General features: G+C 44.5%; 2 protein-coding genes across 2 annotated transcripts; both read left to right on the forward strand.

Annotated features, from left to right (window-relative positions):
• The first annotated feature begins 5916 nt into the window (after nt 1-5916).
• LOC101777398 (dystrophia myotonica WD repeat-containing protein) lies at nt 5917-13835 on the forward strand. Its single transcript, XM_004978781.3, has 11 exons — nt 5917-6399; nt 6864-7175; nt 7264-7372; nt 7463-7586; nt 9294-9381; nt 9463-9546; nt 10083-10179; nt 10281-10368; nt 12235-12340; nt 12427-12519; nt 12967-13835. Exons 1-11 carry the CDS (start codon nt 6238-6240, stop codon nt 13402-13404), a joined length of 1701 nt encoding a protein of 566 aa, XP_004978838.1. The 5' UTR covers nt 5917-6237; the 3' UTR covers nt 13405-13835.
• Nucleotides 13836-14928: 1093 nt separating this feature from the next.
• LOC101777805 (cleavage stimulating factor 64-like) lies at nt 14929-20320 on the forward strand. The gene is given in 11 exon segments (XM_012848639.3): nt 14929-14958; nt 14960-14987; nt 15277-15355; nt 16285-16459; nt 17468-17501; nt 17604-17842; nt 17944-18021; nt 18597-18632; nt 18727-19152; nt 19343-19588; nt 19784-20320. Coding segments are annotated over 11 exon segments (1488 nt in total). The 5' UTR covers nt 14929-14943; the 3' UTR covers nt 19916-20320.
• The last annotated feature ends 85 nt before the right edge of the window (nt 20321-20405 follow it).

Genomic DNA, 20405 nt, shown 5'->3' on the forward strand with positions numbered 1-20405 from the left:
ATGCTGGACTAGAAAAAGTTACACAGTGATAGTAATGTCGGATGCTAAGCAGCATTGTTGTAGGCTGGCCATATGCTACTTGCACGAGACACAAGTCCACGCTAATGCATGTTCACTACGCTCAGCCAACAACAATCTTTACTGGACCAAACCATGTCTGAAACGCAGTTCTTGCAAAATAGATTATCTTACGTGCTGCAATATGGTCATATCTATATTTTTTTTGCCTCCAGCGACTTATTCGAATAGAAGGAAACATGTTAATTCAAAATTTTATTAGAAAAAGAGTAGAGATTCATTGAGTGTAACAAAAACTTGGGTATAGAATACAAAAATAACAAAAGTGAATACAAATACTATTTGACCGTAGCAACGCACAAGCATCTTGTTAACGTAAGAGCAATATCACATTTAACACAAGGCTACATTGTAGAAAGATTTTATTTTCACAAATGGTGAATATATAACACAGGGCTAATATGGTGTCACGAGACAATGAACTTGGAGAAGATGCATGGCTGGTGAAGAAGCAACATTTTTTACTGCAGATGTTTGTACATTATTAATTATATAATTAATGTAAAAGCAATATCACATTTAACACAAGGCTACGTTATACAAAGATTTTATTTCACAAATGGTGAATATATAATTAACACAGGTCTAATGGGCTTGCCTAGGACTATGAAAAAAGAGCAGGTCATTAGTTTACACGGTCAATTAGGCCAATCTCAATGCACAGTTAAACTTGTAACTGTGCCCGCTGGATTTTATGGGGACAAAACTTCTCTCTTATTTTATGAAACTCCATCATCTCTCTTATCATAAAGATTTTGCCAAAATTACTGATGTGGTATAGAAATTAATGCTAATAAAATTTTCTATGAAACTACCACTGAGACAGAAGCCTAAAACGAGTTAAAAGATCGCACCAGCTAGACATGCTCTTTGGTGATGACCAGATTCACGCTAGACGTACGTACTCCTGCGGCGTGCCACGCCCTAGTTTTGGGGACTGTAGCAACTATTCCGGGGGAGAGAGCTAGCCCTTAATGCTTTTCGCTGAAGATGCCTGATGATGGCAACTATTTCTTCTATGCATAGGTTCTACCAAATGTAAGTGGCTAGCTTGTACATCGTTGTGATTTCGGCAAGGCCAGGACCGGTGTGGTGTGATTATTATTTTCGCAGACCAGATTAGCATTTGAAATTAAACAAGAATGTCACCAGCAAAATTTGAATATTTGATAGCCTCGGTGCGTAGGTGTGCAAGGAACTCTTTAATTTGCAACGCCTACATGTAATGTAACCTTTTATTGGAAGTAAATGAGCCATTTCGCCTTGTTGCACTTTTGTTATAGCACATTCTAAGATTACATTCCCTTTCTAGCTAAAGTTCAGGCATGCTGATGTTCAGGAACTCTTCGCCTTTATCCTTGCTCTTACCTTCCTGTATCCATTACACGACTGCAGATGAACTAAAGCTTATTTCTCCCCGTTCAGAAAAAAAGATTGAACAACATGCAACCACACGGGGTAAACGAATATAACATGCACAGGTGGAAAACAGACCTTTAGTCCTGGTTGGATAGGGTCATAAATCCTGAAAATCTAAGTGGGACTAACCATTCGAGACAAAAGGAGGTGTCCTTTAATTTAGTCCCGGCACCAAGACTAAGGTCCCCTTTAGTCCCGTTTGGTGTTACCAACTGGGACTAAAAAATTCAAAAAAAAATAAAAGAAGTCACCCGCACTGGCTGCCCGTCGCCCTCCCGCGCCCACCCGCCCGCGCCAGCCGCCCACCTCCGCTGCCCGCCTCCGCGCCCGCTTCCGCCCGCCTCATCCCGCCCACGCCCGCCAGCCGCCCGCCGCCATCCACCTCTATCCGCCTCCGCCCGCCGGCCGCCGACGCTGAGAGAGTAGCCGAAAATACCTGATGAGCCAAGGACACCATGCAAGATGAATATCGCAGCGTCATGTCACCCACGACAACAAAGACCACTACGTAGAGCAACACAAAGATGGTCCAGAACGTGATAACCAATGAGAGCGGGACGAACGAATGGATGATGAGATGCAAAGATAATTAATAAAAAGCAAGAGCAAGGACTTCAATTGATGGGTTTTTGCAAAGGATGTACCCCATATCTGGGAATGGATCATATATACCAAATTGACTAGGAACTGTCACTACGGGAAACACTAAAGTCGCCGAGTGTAATTTTTTCGCCGAGTGTATTATTGCGGGCACTCGGCGAAGGACACGTTTGCCGAGTGCATTCCTAGTAACACTCGGCAAACATAATACACTCGGCGAAAACACAATTTGCCGAGTGCCAAAAAAAAACACTCGGCAAACTCCCACGGGGCACTCGGCAAACAAAATCCACTCGGCAAATACTTGAGCACGTGACTTCCACGTGCCGCGTCGGGCGAAGGCCGTGACGGACGTTACTCAAAAGGGCAAGGCGACGGCCGATATCGATTTCAACCCAGACGACCCGTCCGAGGCGTACAACCACCCTAGCATACACAGCCGCGTCAGCGAGTATACAAAGATGGCTAGGGAGGTTCACGGGCCAGACTTCGATCCGAGCTCCGAGGACATTGATGGAGAAATCGTGATGAGGGTGGGAGGAGGCAAGAAGCATGGCCGATATTGGATTGGCGACAGCGTAATCGACACGGCCTCTACTCCCACTCTCTCCCAGATCCGAGCTAGGAGCACGGACTCGAGCCCGACGATACGGCCACGACCCACCACTGCACAGTTCCAGATGGAGGCTCTCCAGGTTCTTTCTCTTCCATTCATTGTTCGTTTGTTGTTATACTTTAGCTTTGCATTATAACATTGCAATGAAATATTGTAGGCCCAGGTGGAAGAAGCAAGGAAGAAACAAGAGGAGATGGCGGCGCAGATGGAGGACATGTGGCGGAGGATGGAGGAAGAAAATCGGATTAGGATGGAGCAGATGTTCCAGTACATGTAGCATTTTGCTTCGAGCATGGGTCAGTCTTTGCCTCCGCCACCGCCGATGTTGTTCCCTCCGCCTCAGCCACCCATGACTACTCCTGTGAGTCACTTGACACATTGTTCTTTAGATTCAATACTTTAATTTTGATAACTTTAGATGTTAGCTCAGAATGTCCTATCCTATGTGCAGAATCAATCGGTGGCTTCGAATAATGAAGATCAAGATTTATCGCAGTGGTCTCCTTGGCCTCCACGGAACTAGACTTGGTTGTGAACTTGGTTTAAACTAAATTGTGACTTGAACTTGGATTTATGGATTGTTTCGTGCTTATGTTGAATTATGCCTTGGTGTTTATGAATAATGTTTCTAATGGTGGTTGTGAATTATGCATGTGATTGTTTATTACAAATGCCTATGATGATGTGTATTGTGAATTGAGAGGGGTCTGTTATACGTGACAAAACGGGGAAAAAGGGGGGGGGGGGTTCTGGGCATTTTGCCGAGTGTAACACTCGGCAAAGAGGGGCCTTTGCCGAGTGTTTTGGCTCTAACACTCGGCAAAGGTGCATTTCCCAGGTCCGGCGCAGGTTGTTTGCCGAGTGTTAGGGATAAGGCACTCGGCAAACACCCCTTGTTTGCCGAGTGTCAGGGACAAAGGCACTCGACAAACACGCCGGCTTTGCCGAGTGTCCTCTCCGTGACACTCGGCAAACAGGGGGTGTTTGCCGAGTGTTGGCACTCGGCAAAGACCCGGTGTTTGCCGAGTGCCTCCCGTCTGGCACTCGGCAAACCCGCCGTTACCCCCGACGCCGTCAGCGCGTATTTCGCCGAGTATATCTTTTCGCCGAGTGTTTTATGGCCGTCGGCAAAATGTTTGCCGAGTGCTCGCGTTTTGACACTCGGCAAACTAGTGTTTGCCGACACAAAATTTGCCGTGTGCTGTTTGCCGAGTGTTACACTCGGCAAGCTTTTGCCGAGTGTTTTCGTGTCTTCGCCGAGTGCCTGTGGCACTCGGCAAATTGTTTGGTTCCCGTAGTGTGTAGTGGCCAGTCAGCAGATAACGGCCTTTTGCATGACCAAAATTGGCTGTACCCAATATCTTTTGAATTAACACAATGAACAGAAACCTCGACATGGTGGATGGAGCAGCTACAATAGGCAAAATTGTATCTTCTGCTAGTAATCTGTACAGGTTCTATGGCTTGTACAGTGTTGCGGTTTCCAATTTCAGTAAGACTATGCATGCTTGGTAGGATGTATGGCCTGTATCACTATTGGCTTCAATTCAAGTTCGATAACCTCTGCTTGTACCTCATCTTGAAGGAAGCGTAGAGCACCAAGCGAGACGAATATCATGGCGCCGACTTCGCCCAGGAGATCACAGAGACCATCGAGAACGAAGATCAACCCAAAAGATACCCAGCACATGAGCAGCAAACAAAACCCTCCCTCTCCGATGAGCGCGCTCCGTAGCAGCATCTCCCAGTCACAAACATGCTCGAGAACACGACACCGCCCGAGAACGGGAAGAACAACCGGACGACGAGGTCTTGTACGGGGTAGTCGGCCCTGTGCCAGACCACCCACGCCACCCACGCCACCCACGCTGCAATCGCCAGCGTGACCAGGCCGAAGTAGATGACAGTGAGCGTCCGGAAGAAGCGACGTCTGGTGGCCTCCTCGTCGGACGGCGGCGGCGGACACCTCGGTGCCGTCGCGCTGGCGTCGCTCCGCGAGCGCGTAGCCGACCATGCCCGCGGTGAGGTGGGAGTTGAGATTGGCGATGAGCACCCCCATCTCGGCGTCGGCGTGGAGGGCCAGCAAGAGGAGAAGAGGAGCAGCGCGGCCCGCGCGCTCATGGCCGCGTCGAGCAAGCGGGACCAGACGATGGAGAAGCAGCAGAGCAGGAGGGACGAGAGCCGCCACGTGACGAGCCACGCCATAACCGCCACGGCCATCGAGAGTAGCAGCACGGAGACGAAGAACGCGTCCTTCTTCTGGTCCTCCTTCAACTGCGCCTCCTCCTCGTCCTCGTCGTCCAAGTTAATGAGTTCGCTGGTGGCAGCGGGGAGTAGGAGGAGCTCGTGGATTTCGCGGCGGTGGCGGTGACATGGCTCCCGCCCTCGGTCGTCTCCACGGTGGGGTCGTCGTGGCAGCTGCCGGAGCCGGTGGAGACTCCAGCGTCTTCCATCTCGTCGGGGAATAGCAAGGGGCGCCGCGGCGGTGGGGTTAGGGTTTTTGGTGGAGGTGGGATTGGGATCGGGGTCACAGGGGATCGGAGAAGTAAGGCAGGCTGCCGGTTCCCTCTTTCCGATAATAAAACAACGCTTTCCAAATATGCTCTGGCGTGTTTAGAGGTGGAGGTGTAGCTAGAGCTTCCGCCGGCGGTGAGATAAGCGTGCGTGGTCCTTGCTCACGGCGTGGTTGCCGCCCTGTATCTCGCCGGAGAGAGAGTGGGAGGCGGCGGCGGGTCATCTGCCAATACCGGGCCATGTTTGGACCAGTCATGCTGGGCCGGCCCAATGGCCGGCAGATTGAAGGCAGGTGACTGTTTGTCTCTGTATTCTCTCGTTTTCCTTTTTTGCACCCCAATGAATTCCACGTGAGGACAGCGCTGGGTCGAGAAAATTTCAGCTTCAACAAGACGTGAATTCTAAAAATTATATCAAATATAAGCCTATTTAGCAATGCTATATATTCTATTTCATATCGCTATTCGATTCAAAAGAAACATTTTCAAACCTATTTAGTAATGCTAGTGCCATATTAGTATTCTTATTATATCGCTATCAAAATAATCGATCGAAATACAAGATCCCGTCTCGTTCCATAAGATCATGCAAAAAGTCAACCATACGCACGGTTTTTCTCTTTCTTTCGTCAATGCACTGTCCTGTCCTGCGCCGAAAGGATTTTCTTACCCCTTTCCCCACCGCCCACTTCAATACATACTCCAGCAGAAACAATTTCCCAATTTTTTTTCTCTCTCCCTTGCTCCTCCTCGTCGCCCCTGTTCTCTCCTCTCTCCCGCATCCGCCGTCCCGTCCATCCCAAATCAAATCAAACCCACCTCTCGCTCGGATCCTCCCCCGAATCCGTGGCCATCCCCTCCAAAACCCTACCCCCTCGCTCCACCGGCGGCGGGGGTATGCGGCGGTGACCGCGCGTGCGGCCTCGTCTGTCTGCGCTCGCGCGCGCGGGGTCGGTGGGCATTGCGGGTGCCGGAGGAGGCGGGCGATCGCTAGGGGGCGGCAGCGGAGCCATGGCGTCCGCGGGGTCGGGCGGGGGCGGCGGCGGCGGCGCGGGGGCAGGCGGGCTCAAGACCTACTTCAAAACCCCCGAGGGCCGGCACAAGCTGCAGTACGAGAAGACGCACTCCCCCGCCGTCGTGCACTACAACCACAGCGGCAAAACCGTCTCCCAGGTATGAGGGCGCGCTGAGGTTCCGGCTAGTGTAGCGGGGGAGGTTCGATGCGCCCGTCTGGGGATCTCGATGCGGTTAGATGTGGAATTGGGAGGCGGGGTTGGGCTGGGGTGGGTGTTGACTTGGCCTGATCAGAAGTGGGATTCGGATGGGTCGTTGTAGATGTGCTGGGATTTCGATTGGCCATGCGGAGGGTACTCGGAAGTGATCGGATGCAGCAGTTGTCAGCCTCTGTATATGTCTTGTTTGTGGTGCTTCCTGTTTAGATTAGATTGTCCAAACATTTGCTAGAAACCTTCAGCATAGATGACATATGGGTTTCTGTTTGCTAGTTCTAAGATTCCAATATCATAGATGATTGGTGAAATATTTGCTTAACTGCTTTGCGGAGTATCGTGTATTTCCAGTTGTGTTGTGTTCCTTTATGCGATATTAAGACTGACCATTGGTTGTGATGGTGCCAGATGACAGTGGCATATTTGAAGGAGAAGCCGGCCGGTCAGGGGTCCACGCCTTCAACTCCAAGCGCTGGTAGTGGGATGCGGTCGGCAGCTGCAAGGCTGCTCGGCACTGGGAATGGGAGCCGCGCGCTTAGCTTTGGGAGCAATGGTACCAGCAAGGCTGTCTCAGGAAGCAGCCGCATTGGTGGTGGCATTGGTGCGTCGACGAGCGCGAGTGGATCACAAGGCATGGCGAATTATGATGGCAAGGGAACCTACATCATATTCAACACTGCTGATACGCTCTTCATCAGTGATCTCAATTCACATGACAAAGTATTTCCTTTTCTCTTGCTGAATGCATGCTAAGTTGCTTGTAACTTTGCTATCCTGTGGTTCTCTGATCATATGCTAATTGCATCAGGATCCAATAAAGTCCATCCACTTCAGTAGTTCGAACCCGCTTTGCCATGCATTTGACCCAGAAGCCAAGGATGGGCACGATCTGCTTGTTGGGGTGTTCTCAGGAGATGGTATGTTGAATGCTTCCTAATTTGGAATGCTTTATGCTTAGTATATGTTAAAAGTGAATCGTGTATAAGGTCCTTTTGTTCATTGTCCAGTTTATTCAATGTCATTGAGGCAGCAGTTGCAAGATCCTGGAAAGAAGCCTGTTTCATATCAGCATTTTATTAATAAAGACAAAGACAAAGACAAAGATCCAAGTCAAGGTGGCGCTGCCAGCAGGCATGTTTTCACTTGATTGTTTACTTGAAAAATGGAATTGACAATTTTTCACTAATGAGCTTGGCAAATTTAAAATAATTTCATATTGCTTAAGTATTTATTTCTTGATATGGTAGTGGGTCCTGTCAACTATACAAGTTGGTAGAACTTAGCTGGGTAGCATAAATATAATATACCATGTAGGTATGATTGAAATGCAATGCAGCCCGGTACAATTTGCTGTGATACTGTAAAAAATAATGATGACCCATATGCATGGCAGATACCAATGGCTTTGTTCTCAACTTATAACTCACAAGTGCATGCATGAGTGAAGGCAACCATAACAGGCTAGCTGTGAGTGGCAAGTTCATGGTATTTGGGAACATGATGAAAATTTGAGCCTTGACAATCACTGCCTAGAAGGTAGAAATATATACAGCATAATTCAGGAAGGCGTTTTGGAAAGAAGTGACAGTCAAGTACTCTTAAGGAAGCCGTCTGGTTGTCTTGTACTTGTCCTAGCATGTTAGCAACATATTACTATAATTTTTTGAAAATTTGAATTTTTCCTGTGAGAAAGCTAGTTCCAAGAAGCTACAAAATTTATAGACGTTCGTTGTCTTTAGAAGTTCGAACATGATCACCTTAAAGTGGAACAAGGAGCATGCATGTATAAGGTACAATGTGTCAGCAGTCTAAACATACTGATTGTGATTTTCCTTGTGTCAGTGTGTGAAAACCACACACATTTGTTGGTTTTTTCTTGGTTTCATGCCATTATAGTTGTTTTGGGAATGTCTTTGATGTGTGGTTTCAAACAACCTTTTTTTGTCTGCTGTCATTTTTGGACTTTGGTTGTGAGGATAATGAAGATACATAACTATGTAGCTAAGCTCATTATGATGAAACAATAATCAACACCTGCAAATATTTGACTTTCATCATCTCTGTAAATAAAAATCATAATGCATGATTTTTTTCCATGCTACCTGCTTTAAATTTACATGGGAATTTTGCGACCTGGGGTCTTACTCCTCCCATTGATTTATGCAATGCTTGAAAATCCGCTAGGTGTCCGTCCACTTAGCACCTGATCATCGTTAAACTGGCTCAGGGGAAGGGGTGGTGCTGAGTGCCAACTGCCAAGGCGCCACCTAGGCAGCTAGGCTACTTCCTTTTTGCGACAATGTTTTGGGATGTTTTAATGATACAGTTGTAAATTGGGGCTTCTGCTGCTGCTTTTTGAAACAATCTAGAATGCCCTTTTTGGTACAATGGGGGATTGGTGTTCCCAACAGTTGTCAGGAGCCCTCAGTCCTGCAATTGTTACCACATTATGGTTAGTAAGTGGTATTGATGCAGTTCCCTGGATTGCCCGTAAAAGATGTTATACCTTCCTTGTCAATGTCAAGATCCAAAGTAAAGCACTTTGGTTAGCATGCGTGTATATGGTGTTGCTAAATTTGATATATTTGTGGCGACTGAACTACTAAAAGACAATGATGATTAAGTTATGTGCTGGGCCTGCTGTTGTCTGGGATGCTTTATGTTTTTTTTAATTATTTACCTCTTCTTCATTTTTCGGGAGAGTTTAATTGAACTGATTTTCTTAGCTCAAAGGTTACTACAGTCGTGCAGTAAACAGAAGATACTATTCCTGTGGATGCTTTTCTTTGCACATTGATTATAATTATATATTGATCTTTGGACTCCAATCTATTGCAGCCGGTGCACTTGTGTTGCATGGGTTCCAGAGCGTGAAGGCATTTTTGTTGTTAGCCACGCTGATGGAAATTTGTATGTATACGATAAGGTTTGTCCTCAATGCTCATGGAATTTTATTGAACTTCATTAGGTTTACTTTGAACTGATAAATTTCCTTTTCTACATTCAGTCCAAGGATGGAAATACTGATTGGACGTTTCCAACTGTGAAGGATCAAAGTCAGCTGCTGATTTCACATGCAAAGTCGAGTAAGGTATCTCAAGCCACGTGATATCTTTTACTGAAAAATTGCATTGACATGGCTACGTGTGCTGCATATTTTAAAAATATGGGGTATTCGTAAAATGTTTTTGTTCTGAAATTTTGTCATGGAAAATTCCTGGACTTCCTGAAACTCTCTACTGCCTTTTCTTTGTAGCTGAAATGTACCAATATATCTAAAGTAGCTGGCACAACTGAACAACTTGCATGCACTGGTTTGTGCTTCATTCTTGCTTCTCGGTAGTTAACAATATAGCAGAAACTTAGTTTATATTTGGCCTGGCCTTCATCTGTCAGTGGCTTTTACTTCTATGATATCAGTTAATGCCAACTGCCAAATAGTATTACCACTCCAGCAGGTCATACTGGAAATAGTGCTATAAATTTGGAAAATGGTTCTCATTGTGGACATTATGAAATAATTGCATAAATACTGACTCAAGGAAAGTTAATCGGAAATTCTTGAAATACTGAGTCCTAATGTTGCGACTGCTATGATTGATTCTGGGGTTTCAAATAACACTGCAGGGCAATCCAATTGCAAGATGGCATATCTGTCAAGGTGCAATCAATGCCATTTCCTTTTCACCGGATGGTGCTTACTTGGCAACTGTCGGGCGAGATGGTAATTTTCTCTGTCCAAGAATGAGAATCAACAGTTTCATACAGAAAAGGTTTAGCTGTTGGAGAAGTTCTATATAACTAAAATAGTCTGATCATATGCAGGTTATTTAAGAGTATTTGATTTTGCAAAAGAACAACTAATATTTGGTGGGAAAAGTTACTATGGTGCTCTGTTGTGTTGCTCTTGGAGGTAAGCTGCCAATGGCACTGTTTGCTGCTATCATACCTATTTCCATAACTGGAATGTTTTGACCATATCCAAGTCTGACAGATATGGAAGCTGGACCTTGTATTTCTGTTGATGCTGCATTGCCTCAATTATGCTATTGCTTAATTTTGAGATTGATTATGTGTTCGACTCTTGTAGTCCTGATGATTAATTTGTGAATCACTTTCACAAACCTATTCCAGTATTTTGATAAATAATTCTTTTCACCTTGTGAAACTTAATTCTGAGTTGTTTGTCAAAACTCAAAATTATTATTCTTCGCCAATTTTAATATATAAAATTATGCGAGCATAATGGTATGTCGTTTTAGGATGGAATAGTGTATAGCAGGCTAGGAGAAATGTAGTTGGTGAACCTTCTTGGCTTTTACCCTTCCTAACTTGCAGATTTACAAAATCTTAGAAGGAAGTCAATATTACAAGATAGAATCCCTACGATTATGTCAGATGCAAGTTTTCTGTTTTTTGCTTGCCAAGAATTCATGATTACGAGCACCTTTGTAGAAAAATATGGAACTCTTGGGGGAAATGTAGAAATGGCAAGATGGCAACAGGTAGATAGCAGAGTAATTATAAGAGGAAGATGAAGGAATATGAAAGGATGAAGGCACATCTAATTCAATGTATAAATTTGAAGCGTGCTGACTGATATGGATTCAATGTCTACTCCTATAGGCTATTTTAATGTAGAGTTGTAGCAGCTGCTACAATGCCACAGGACGATAGATGCTATCTCAGCTGACAACAGCCATGGCTTCAGAATGCTATAATGCATTTTAACAAATAACTTTCTTAGCTCAGTGTTAAAAGGTGGACTAGGTGCCACCTAGTCAGTACTGAGGCCTATGCACTACCCAGCCAGCCATTATTTTCCCGAAATCACCCTGAGCTTAGCTAGGGTGGGAGACAGTACTTAGTTCAGTCTTCACGCCATTGGGATTGGATGCTTTGGGGTGGGGCTGAGTCGGATTTGTGACAAGGTGGTAGCAGGTGGGATGGGAAGCTGTTGGGGTACGGTGGAATCAAGGGGGAGCAAAAGTATAGTTGTACTGGGTAGAGAAGGGTGGGTGGAGGCCTAGTTTCAATTAGGCCGAATGGGGTGGCTGCCGTACCCTTTTTCAACTTTTCACATCCCCCTCTCAACTCCCTTTATGCACTGTATTAATTGAAATATCATAACAAACTCTAGGCTCCGCTGGGTCATTTTTCTATTTCCAGGATCAAGGCAAAATTATCCTGTTCTGTGTAATATTTATTATTTAATGTAGTCGTAACAAAGGTCATGTGGAACATGGAATGTTCCTAATGCAGCAGGGTCTGTCCTGCTTGGCGACATTTATTACTTTTTTTTTCTTGACCAAGGTTGAGGAGTACCAGATTCCGAATCGCCTCCTTGCAAAATAAGCAAAGGTAAGGCTGCCTAGGAATTCCCTTCCCATATCCCATCACCTTATGTGGGAGCTTTCAGCACTGAGTACCAAACCCTGGCTGGCAAGGAAAGTCGCTGAAACCAGTTTCTCAGGGAGGTACCCTCATTTTGGTGAGCCGTAGTTCGAGCCCCTGTGGCTGCCATCCCAACTGGAGGCATTAAACAACCTAGTTACTGCTCGCTCAGTTCTCAACATTTGCTGCATATTGTACTACAGCATGCCTATTTGTTCAGCGAGTTACACCCTCAAACTTCTCCTAACATCTTAGCTTTCTAGTGAACGGACTAATTTATGCATACAATCATTTTAATTGATTTCTTGTTATTCTTGCATACACTTCTTCCCTGAATTGGAACCTGGATGGGACTAACTAGTTTTATTATGCTGCCCTGTTACAGTGCGGATGGCAAATATTTGTTATCAGGTGGTGAAGATGATCTTGTGCAAGTATGGAGCATGGATGATAGAAAGATTGTTGCATGGGGTGAAGGGCATAATTCATGGGTATATTTACAATTGTCTTTGTTTAATATCACATTGAAACTATTTGAAACTTGCATTTCAAATCAAATTACTTTGCTGTTCTACAGGTTAGCACAGTTGCTTTTGATCCGTATTGGTCCCCACCAAATTCAGATGAAACGGAAGAAAATGTCATGTATCGCTTTGGGTCAGTTGGACAGGTACCTAGAAGTTCATATAATATATTTGTTTTTCAATCCGGAGTTGTTCTTGTGTTTTATACTTTAGTATCACTGAATTGTGTGACAAGTATTCATATTGCCTGTCATTTTTCTTTCTGAGCTTTGGATTAGTGATTACGGAGAAGAACCTAAAATGCTACCAGTATCTATAATTTTTGGTTTCTTGCTAGTCATTGGCTCTTAGCATTTGTGTTACACTTTGCTAAGATCGCATGCTCCTGCTAGGCTGCTATCCTTTTGGTCATTTGCTACCTAGTTGATAAACTTGGGTGTCAAACTTTTTTCTTGGTTTAGTAGTTTGTGGTATAGCTTGATTTTTTTGTTTGTAATTGTTTCATGAACATCAGATGTGCCATACTATGCTTTACCTTAGCTTGTCCGACAGAATTCATACTGGTAATACCTTTTCACCCTCCATACATTTAGGACACACAACTGCTTCTCTGGGATCTTGCATTGGATGAGATTGCTGTCCCTCTACGTCACCCTTCTGCTGGCTCACCGACTTTTAGCAGTGGAAGCCCTTCTGCACACTGGGACAATGCATGCCCTCCAACAGGTGTTCTTCAACCTTCTCCACAGATGCGAGATGTACCAAAGCTCTCACCCCTAGTGGCGCACCGGGTACATGTAGACCCCCTCTCTGGACTGGAATTCACCAGCGAATCAATCCTCACCATATGCCGTGAGGGGCTAATCAAAATCTGGGCCAGACCCAGCCATAGTGAAACCAACCAGCAGCCTGATTCTTCTGAGCAGATCGTAGGCAACACCACTGTGAAGGATAAGATGTTAACATCATCGAACAAAGCAGGTGCTACCAGCTCCAGCTTCAAGCAACCGTCATCTGTTCTTTTCACGTGACAGGCTTAGCAAGCATTTTTGTCATGCTCGCCTGGCCGTGGCTATTCATCTTTTGTCACTAACGTGAGGATTCATGGAGCGGGAGTAGCTTTGGGGAGGCTGCCAGCAAAGGGCCACGCCTTTTTTTTTTCCTGCGTCGTCGACTGGGTTACAGAAGTGTCATTGTTGCCACCTGTGTTGGCGAAAGAAAATAACCAAACTTGCTCCTGTACATATACAGATACTGCCGTAAGGTGAATATTACAAGCTTACTTATTTGATATCATTTGATTGTTCTTTTGTAACATTTCAGTAGACTAGAGTGTGTACCAATTTTTTTTGTGTAGTCCTGATACTCATTAAGAGGCTGCAGATCATTGGGGTGGCCAATGGATTCCATTGGCGTAATGGTATTTTTTCCTCCCTGGAATCAAACGTATGTTTCAATTGTAGACATCGTAAGCTGCTGCTGTAAGCGCTTAGTTTACGCAGCAATCTGTCACCGCTGCAGTGCTTTTTTTTTTTTGAGAGAGTGGTTCATTTGATTATGGGAAAACCCGGGTGTCTTCTTATTTCTTCAATTTCTTCAGTATTTCACAAGTTATTTTATTTTTCTTCCTGACTCTGCACGGGTGATACTGGATTCAGAGTGACAGTATTTCACAGGAAACGTGGAACTAATGCGGAAGGCATGTTTTTGAAGCGTTGGAATGCCGTTTGAATATTCTTGTGAGAATCAAATCATGTTATTAATTTTACAACGTTGCTGCGTTCCAAACATGCTTAGAATTTTTATATGTTTTGCTTTTCAGACTCCATCGCTGTACACGGAGTTAATGGCTTGTCGCTCCTCCTAAAATTCGTCAAACTTGCAACGTACAGGTAGCTGACCACAAGCAAAGCTGCGAGAAGCGAAGAATTACGCTCAGGATCCTAACCAATCGAAGCGAATCCTCGTATTTAAACCTGCCAAACTCGTACGGCCTGCGCTTGTCGCCCCAACACAGCAGCTGAAAATCCTCCCCAATCAAAGCAAAATCACCGCAACAACCTGCTTCCCAGTCTCACACTACACACGGCTCCCCATCCTGAGAAACGTGAACGACATGGAACGAAATACCGTAGCACGAACACGAATGGCATGAAAAAACAGAATGTCTGAAACACGTCGAGAATCCGTTGCAATCAAAGCAAAATCAGTTGGGAACGGAGGCAATTTTTTTTGAAAAACCCAGAGAAACTACGCCTACCACGCCTGCCAGTTCCCGATCTGAACTCTGAAGAAGGAAACCGAGCCCGGGTCAGACTCGAGAGCTCTCTCCCCTTCCCGGTCTCCGCCTCCGCCTCCCTCCCTCCCTCCCTCCCCTCGCCTATAATAAACGGACACCACGCCGCAGCCGGCATCAATATCCACCACCACCACTGGCATCTAGCTAGCAAGGGCCACCCCGCCGCGCCGGGCCCCGCCACCTACCTGGCCCGCGCCCCGCGCCGGCGCCGCCAGCGGCGGACGCTGCGCCGCCCCGCCGCCGCCGCCGCCGCCGGCGACCTCCGCTGAGCATGGCCGCCGCGCCTCCCGGGCGCCCAGAACCGCTGCGTCTTCGGTACGCCCCCCCTCTCCCCGCCTCCCCGCTCAATTCAGTCAGGACCTTTGCCTGCCCGGTGCCCCGGTGTGATTCGGGAACTCGGAGCCTTCGATTCGGTTGGGTGGCTCAATTTTGCTCCGTCCCAGTTTCACCCCTGGCTAGGGTTTATCGCTCTCGCGCTCCAATTGGGCCAGAGAATGTTTCTTATGCTGTCAATTTTGTTTGTTGCTGGATGTGGAGTTGGTGCGTCGAGGGATTTGAAGCTCGCTGATTGAGTGTGTGCTCGTCCTTTCGAATCTGATTGCAGTTGGTAACATACCGTACGATGCGACGGAGGAGCAGCTCGTGCAGATTTGCGAGGAGGTCGGCCCGGTCGTCTCCTTCAGGTGCAGTCCATGTTTCAGCCACACAAACATCCAATAAGCTGATGCAGGATAGCTGGTTAAGTTCACAGAGGCTTATGCATTTACTTGTTTTTGTTAATAATATAGATGCCTCTCAGATTGTTCAAATCCATGTGGTACTGTCAAAATGCCTGTTTGACCTTATTTTGTTATTTTCAAGTAATGAATACTCCCTCCGTTCCAAATTGTAGGTCGTTTTGACTTTTCTTGGTTCGTAGATATTATTATGCACCTAGACATACACTATATCTATATGCATAATAATATCTATGAACCTAAAAAAGCTAAAACGACCTACAATTTGTAACGGAGGGAGTATATCCACATACCGTCACTAGCTCCATAATCTGTAAGTGAAAAAATGTATCATTTTAGCGAATATGATAGAAAAAATTCTATGTAAAGGGCTTAGTGCTTGGCAGACAGGGGAAGGCTAGAAAAGAATGTACTGCCTTGCTTTCAAATATTACATCTCTGCCTCATAAAGGTGGCCGCCTTATGACTGAATTTAACTTTAGGAATCCTAGCAATATGGAACATTTTGATAGAGAAACTAATTTATCAACATAGAAAGTATCAAGTTCCGTTGCTGCTGCATGTTCCGTTTCCTCCTGCTGCTGCATGCCTGATATCATGTGCCTGTAGGTTAATGCTTGATCATAAATCTTAGAAATCCTAAAACGGTATCATCCTATCCTAGTATCTGATATGTTTGTGGTATATACATGTTGCCTCCTCTTGATCAGATTTCTTTGTAAGTGAATATTTACTGATACTGGTTGTTGTTTGGTCAGAGGTAGAATGAGTAACTTATTTATTATGACTGTGAAGTTTTTTTTACATGTGAATCTGATATGATGCTGTTGAGCTATATCTTTTTTTTCATACTGACCACCCCAAATTCCTTGTAGATTGGTTATTGACAAAGAAACTGGGAAGCCTAAGGGTTATGGCTTTTGCGAGTACAAGGATGAGGAGACTGCTCTAAGTGCACGCCGGAACCTCCAGGGTTATGAGATTAATGGTCGTCAGTTACGTGTTGATTTTGCTGAAAATGGGAGGAATACTGACAGAAATAGAGAAAAGGTCGAAGATCCTCAATTTTTCACTGTAGAACGCTTCCTACCACCTATGGAATTCTCTGTTAATATGAGAAGTTGTATAGTCTTCATTCCTATGAATGATAATAGCTGCGGTTTCTCCAACCACTCTGTGTCTCTTGTTTCACTTTCTCGTGTTTATATAGCATGTTTGTGTATGTACAGCTGCCTGACTGTACATACACACGCCTGCTATAAGCGTCCCATTCCTTTATTGAATCATCGTTCTGGTGTGGTGCCCATGTTTGTGCCGTTCAAAAATGCATCTGTTATCTTGATTTTTACCCAGTCCAGCGTGCCAAAGAAGTTGGGTTATAGTCTGACAAAGTGGTTTGGCTTATGATAAAGAGCTTCTTCAGAAGTGTGCTTACTGCTGAATGTGAGGTTTACTTTTTTGAAAAAGCAAAAGAAGGCTTGTAGTCTTATGGAACATGTATAATTGGTCTTTGGACATGCTCAAGCAAGAGGGTTGCCACTGTTGGTAAATTGATAGCTGGAAAAAATATATCCAATCAACCTTTATGTATGTGCATAAGGACTTGCTGTTTTATTCAGCCTTCCTAATACCTTAATAGTTACCCTCACTATAGCTTCTATCAACAGGTTTTGCATATTTCTCTACCAATGACAGTGTCTGGTGCTAATACATGTGCCGGTTTATGTTGCCAAATATCGTGTTGTCACGAGAATACTGTGAAAACGCACAAGTTCTCATATAGATGCAGTGATTTACATAAGGACACATCTTTTCATGTTAAAGTTATCTTTGAGACTTGTGAAATAATCTTGCATGATGTTACTGTACACAGAAGAATTATTTCACTGTCTCGATTTATCAACTTTGAATTCTGGAAATTAAGTAGCTTTATTGAGGTGGAGTTGGTCTATGTCCATTATCTGAATGGCAAATATGGAACATCTTAACCAACTGAAGTTGATTTAGCTTCATTGAGAGCAACTTTTGACTTATGTCGGATACATTTATGCATTGCAGGGTCGTGGAGGACCAGGGATGGCATCTGGTGCTGGTTGGTCCCATTTTTCTATTCATAATTCAGTTTATATATGTTGCTTTAAAATTTATAATGTGTTCATGGATGCTAACTTCGATTCTTGATGGAATGGCACAGATGGTCAGAAACAGTCAGGTGGGACTTCTGTTGTTGGAGATACAAGTCTTCATCAGCCTGTTGGTCTCCCACCGGCAATACACGCTGCATCTGTGATGGCTGGCGTCCTTGGTGGAGCTCAAACTGCAATTGTTCAAAATGGTTTACCTGTCCAGTATGGACTTGGAAACGACCCTCTTACTCATTATTTGGCCAGAATGTCAAGGCATCAATTGCATGAAATCATGGCTGAATTGAAGGTTAACTTGTAATCTTCCATGCACTTCAATTCCTTGATGTTTACAAAATAAGGACCCAGTGCTGATTGTAGATTCCTAATGTCCTTTTTGTTTAATCACAGGCCTTAACTACTCAAAATAAGGAACTTTCCAGAAATTTACTACAAGGAGTTCCACAGCTGCCAAAGGCCCTATTTCAGGTTAGCTTTTGCTAATAGTGATTGTGCTACAGTCATTTATGTATTATTTCTTACTGTCATTTTGGACTTAATCCAAGCTTTATTAGAGTCTTACACAGATTGTTAAAGTCTATGGTTTTTTTGGAATGACATTTTCATCTGTTTACAGAATATATTCACTTCCACTTAGTTAATAAACCCATGCGATTCCGTGCTACTAATATGCTTGGAACTTTTTCTTGTTCATGTTTACCAATTTGCTTTGTATAACGTGATTCTGGTACATAGAACATCCATGGTATTCTTGTGATCCTTGGTGGAACAAAAAAAAACATATTCCATGATCTAATTGAACATTGAAAGGTTTGCTAATGTGTTTGTCTGATATAAGAAAATTGGCATGTTTTCTTGTGGCTCCACTGCTGAAAAAGATGAGAATCATATCCCTATATTTCTTTATTTTATTTTATGTATGTAACGAAATAAGCTTGTTTCTTATTTGGAAAAAGAATATCATTATGCCTTTCTGTATCATAAGAAATTAAGTATAAAATATTGGAAAATTAGACTTAATTTTTCACTTTGTTGTAATGCAGGCACAAATAATGCTTGGTCTGGTGACGCCACAGATGGTTTGCTCTTATCTCTCTCTAAACTAAAGGCACCCATTGTTTTTATTTATTTTTTTGTTTGACTTAATTGATCCATGCTTTGCACAAATTGTAGATGCAGATGGCAAAGAACCAACAGCCCTCGAGTTCCTTGGCACAATCTTCATCTCACCTCAATGAGCCATTTCTACAGCCAGATGCTATGATTCCGGCTGTCTCAAGACCGTTGAGTTTGCCAGCTAACATACCACCAAACCCAACTGTCCTGCAGGAACAAACTGCCACATTACATAATTTTCCTCAGTATCAACATGCATCTCAGCCTCCAGTCAAAATTTTTCCACATGGACATCAGTCTGGATTGGTCACACATCCTCCAATGCTATCTCAGCCCCTTGGGGGTTCCTCCAGTGTTCCTACTCAATCCCTTGTGGCCTCAGTAGGCTTAATGTCACAAGTTCAGCCCCCATTTATGCCACAGCACTCTAGGCCACCTGTTATGCCCACAAGTGTACAACAGGGGCCTTTGACCCACCCTCAGGTATCTTTCTTCACTTGTACTAATAGGAGCTTATTACTTCACTAGTGCTGTTCTGATCTTTTTGTACCGGATCAGTGTTCATAATGTGCCATCTTGCTATGTGTAGGGAATGCACTAATGCTCACAGATGAACTAAATTGATCCATTTTATCTTATTAGTCACATAGGCTAACTCAACAATGTCCTGCAGGTAGCTGCTGCACCAGAGACACTACCGAATGAAATAAGGGCGGCTGATCCAGCAAGTCACCTGGCAGAGTTTGCCCATCCTTCAAAGTTGAGAAAATTGGAGGATGGAACCTCAGTGCCTGGAATGGTAAACATCAGCCATCATCCTGCTTATACAGCTCCACCTCAAGCAGTGGGCCCTAGTGGACCATCAGGGAGCTATAGTGCTGGTGCTGTTAGCTTTCAGCAACCAGGGAACGAAGCGCAGGTACAAACCATTTATAACCATTTCCTCAGGATTTGTTATGTTTCTACCTGTTTAGGTTTAACTTTCCAATATGGGAGATTGGTAGCTGATTTTTGACCGGACCAAACGTTTGCTCATTTCTGTGGAGTTGAATAGAGTCATGTAAGAACTATCATGATTTTCTTGCACTGAAATATTCTTGTGGCTCTTGTGCAGCTCACGCCTGATGTGGAGTCAGCTCTTCTACAACAAGTGTTGCAGCTGACACCGGAGCAGCTGAGTTCGTTGCCACCGGAGCAGCAGCAGCAGGTGCTTGAACTCCAGAAGATGCTTTCAGCTGGTAAATAGTACCAACTGAACCGGAGTAGCAACCTGTTAAGCTACCAGCACAGCATAACATGGCAACAAGTGGAAACTCGAAGTGACCTCGATTAATTTGCCGAGCCGCTACGCCCGTGACCTGTCAGCTTCTCGACGCCACCAGTTTTGCTCATAGCTATGCATCTGGCATTCTTTCTTCAGATCAGGATAAAGAAAATGTGATTGGAGAAGATAGTGTGAAAAAAGGAATACACATTATCCATCACTGCTGTATCATTATAGGAAAAAGAATAATCTGTATCCAGATAAGGGAGGTGCTTTTTTAGCTTTTCTCAAATGTGTTGTAGCATAAGACATTTTTTTGTCCTTTCAATTTTGTCGCATCAGATAGTGGACCTTGTGTTATTGTATGCTTGTGACCTCTCTCTCAAATTGTGTGCTCTCATGAATAGGTTTAGAGAATCTTTTTTTCATAGGTTTCTCATATAAGACAGCGGCTTGTCGCCATACGTTACGA

The sequence above is a fragment of the Setaria italica genome, chromosome VIII (assembly GCF_000263155.2).
Source record: "Setaria italica strain Yugu1 chromosome VIII, Setaria_italica_v2.0, whole genome shotgun sequence".
NCBI lineage: Eukaryota > Viridiplantae > Streptophyta > Magnoliopsida > Poales > Poaceae > Setaria > Setaria italica.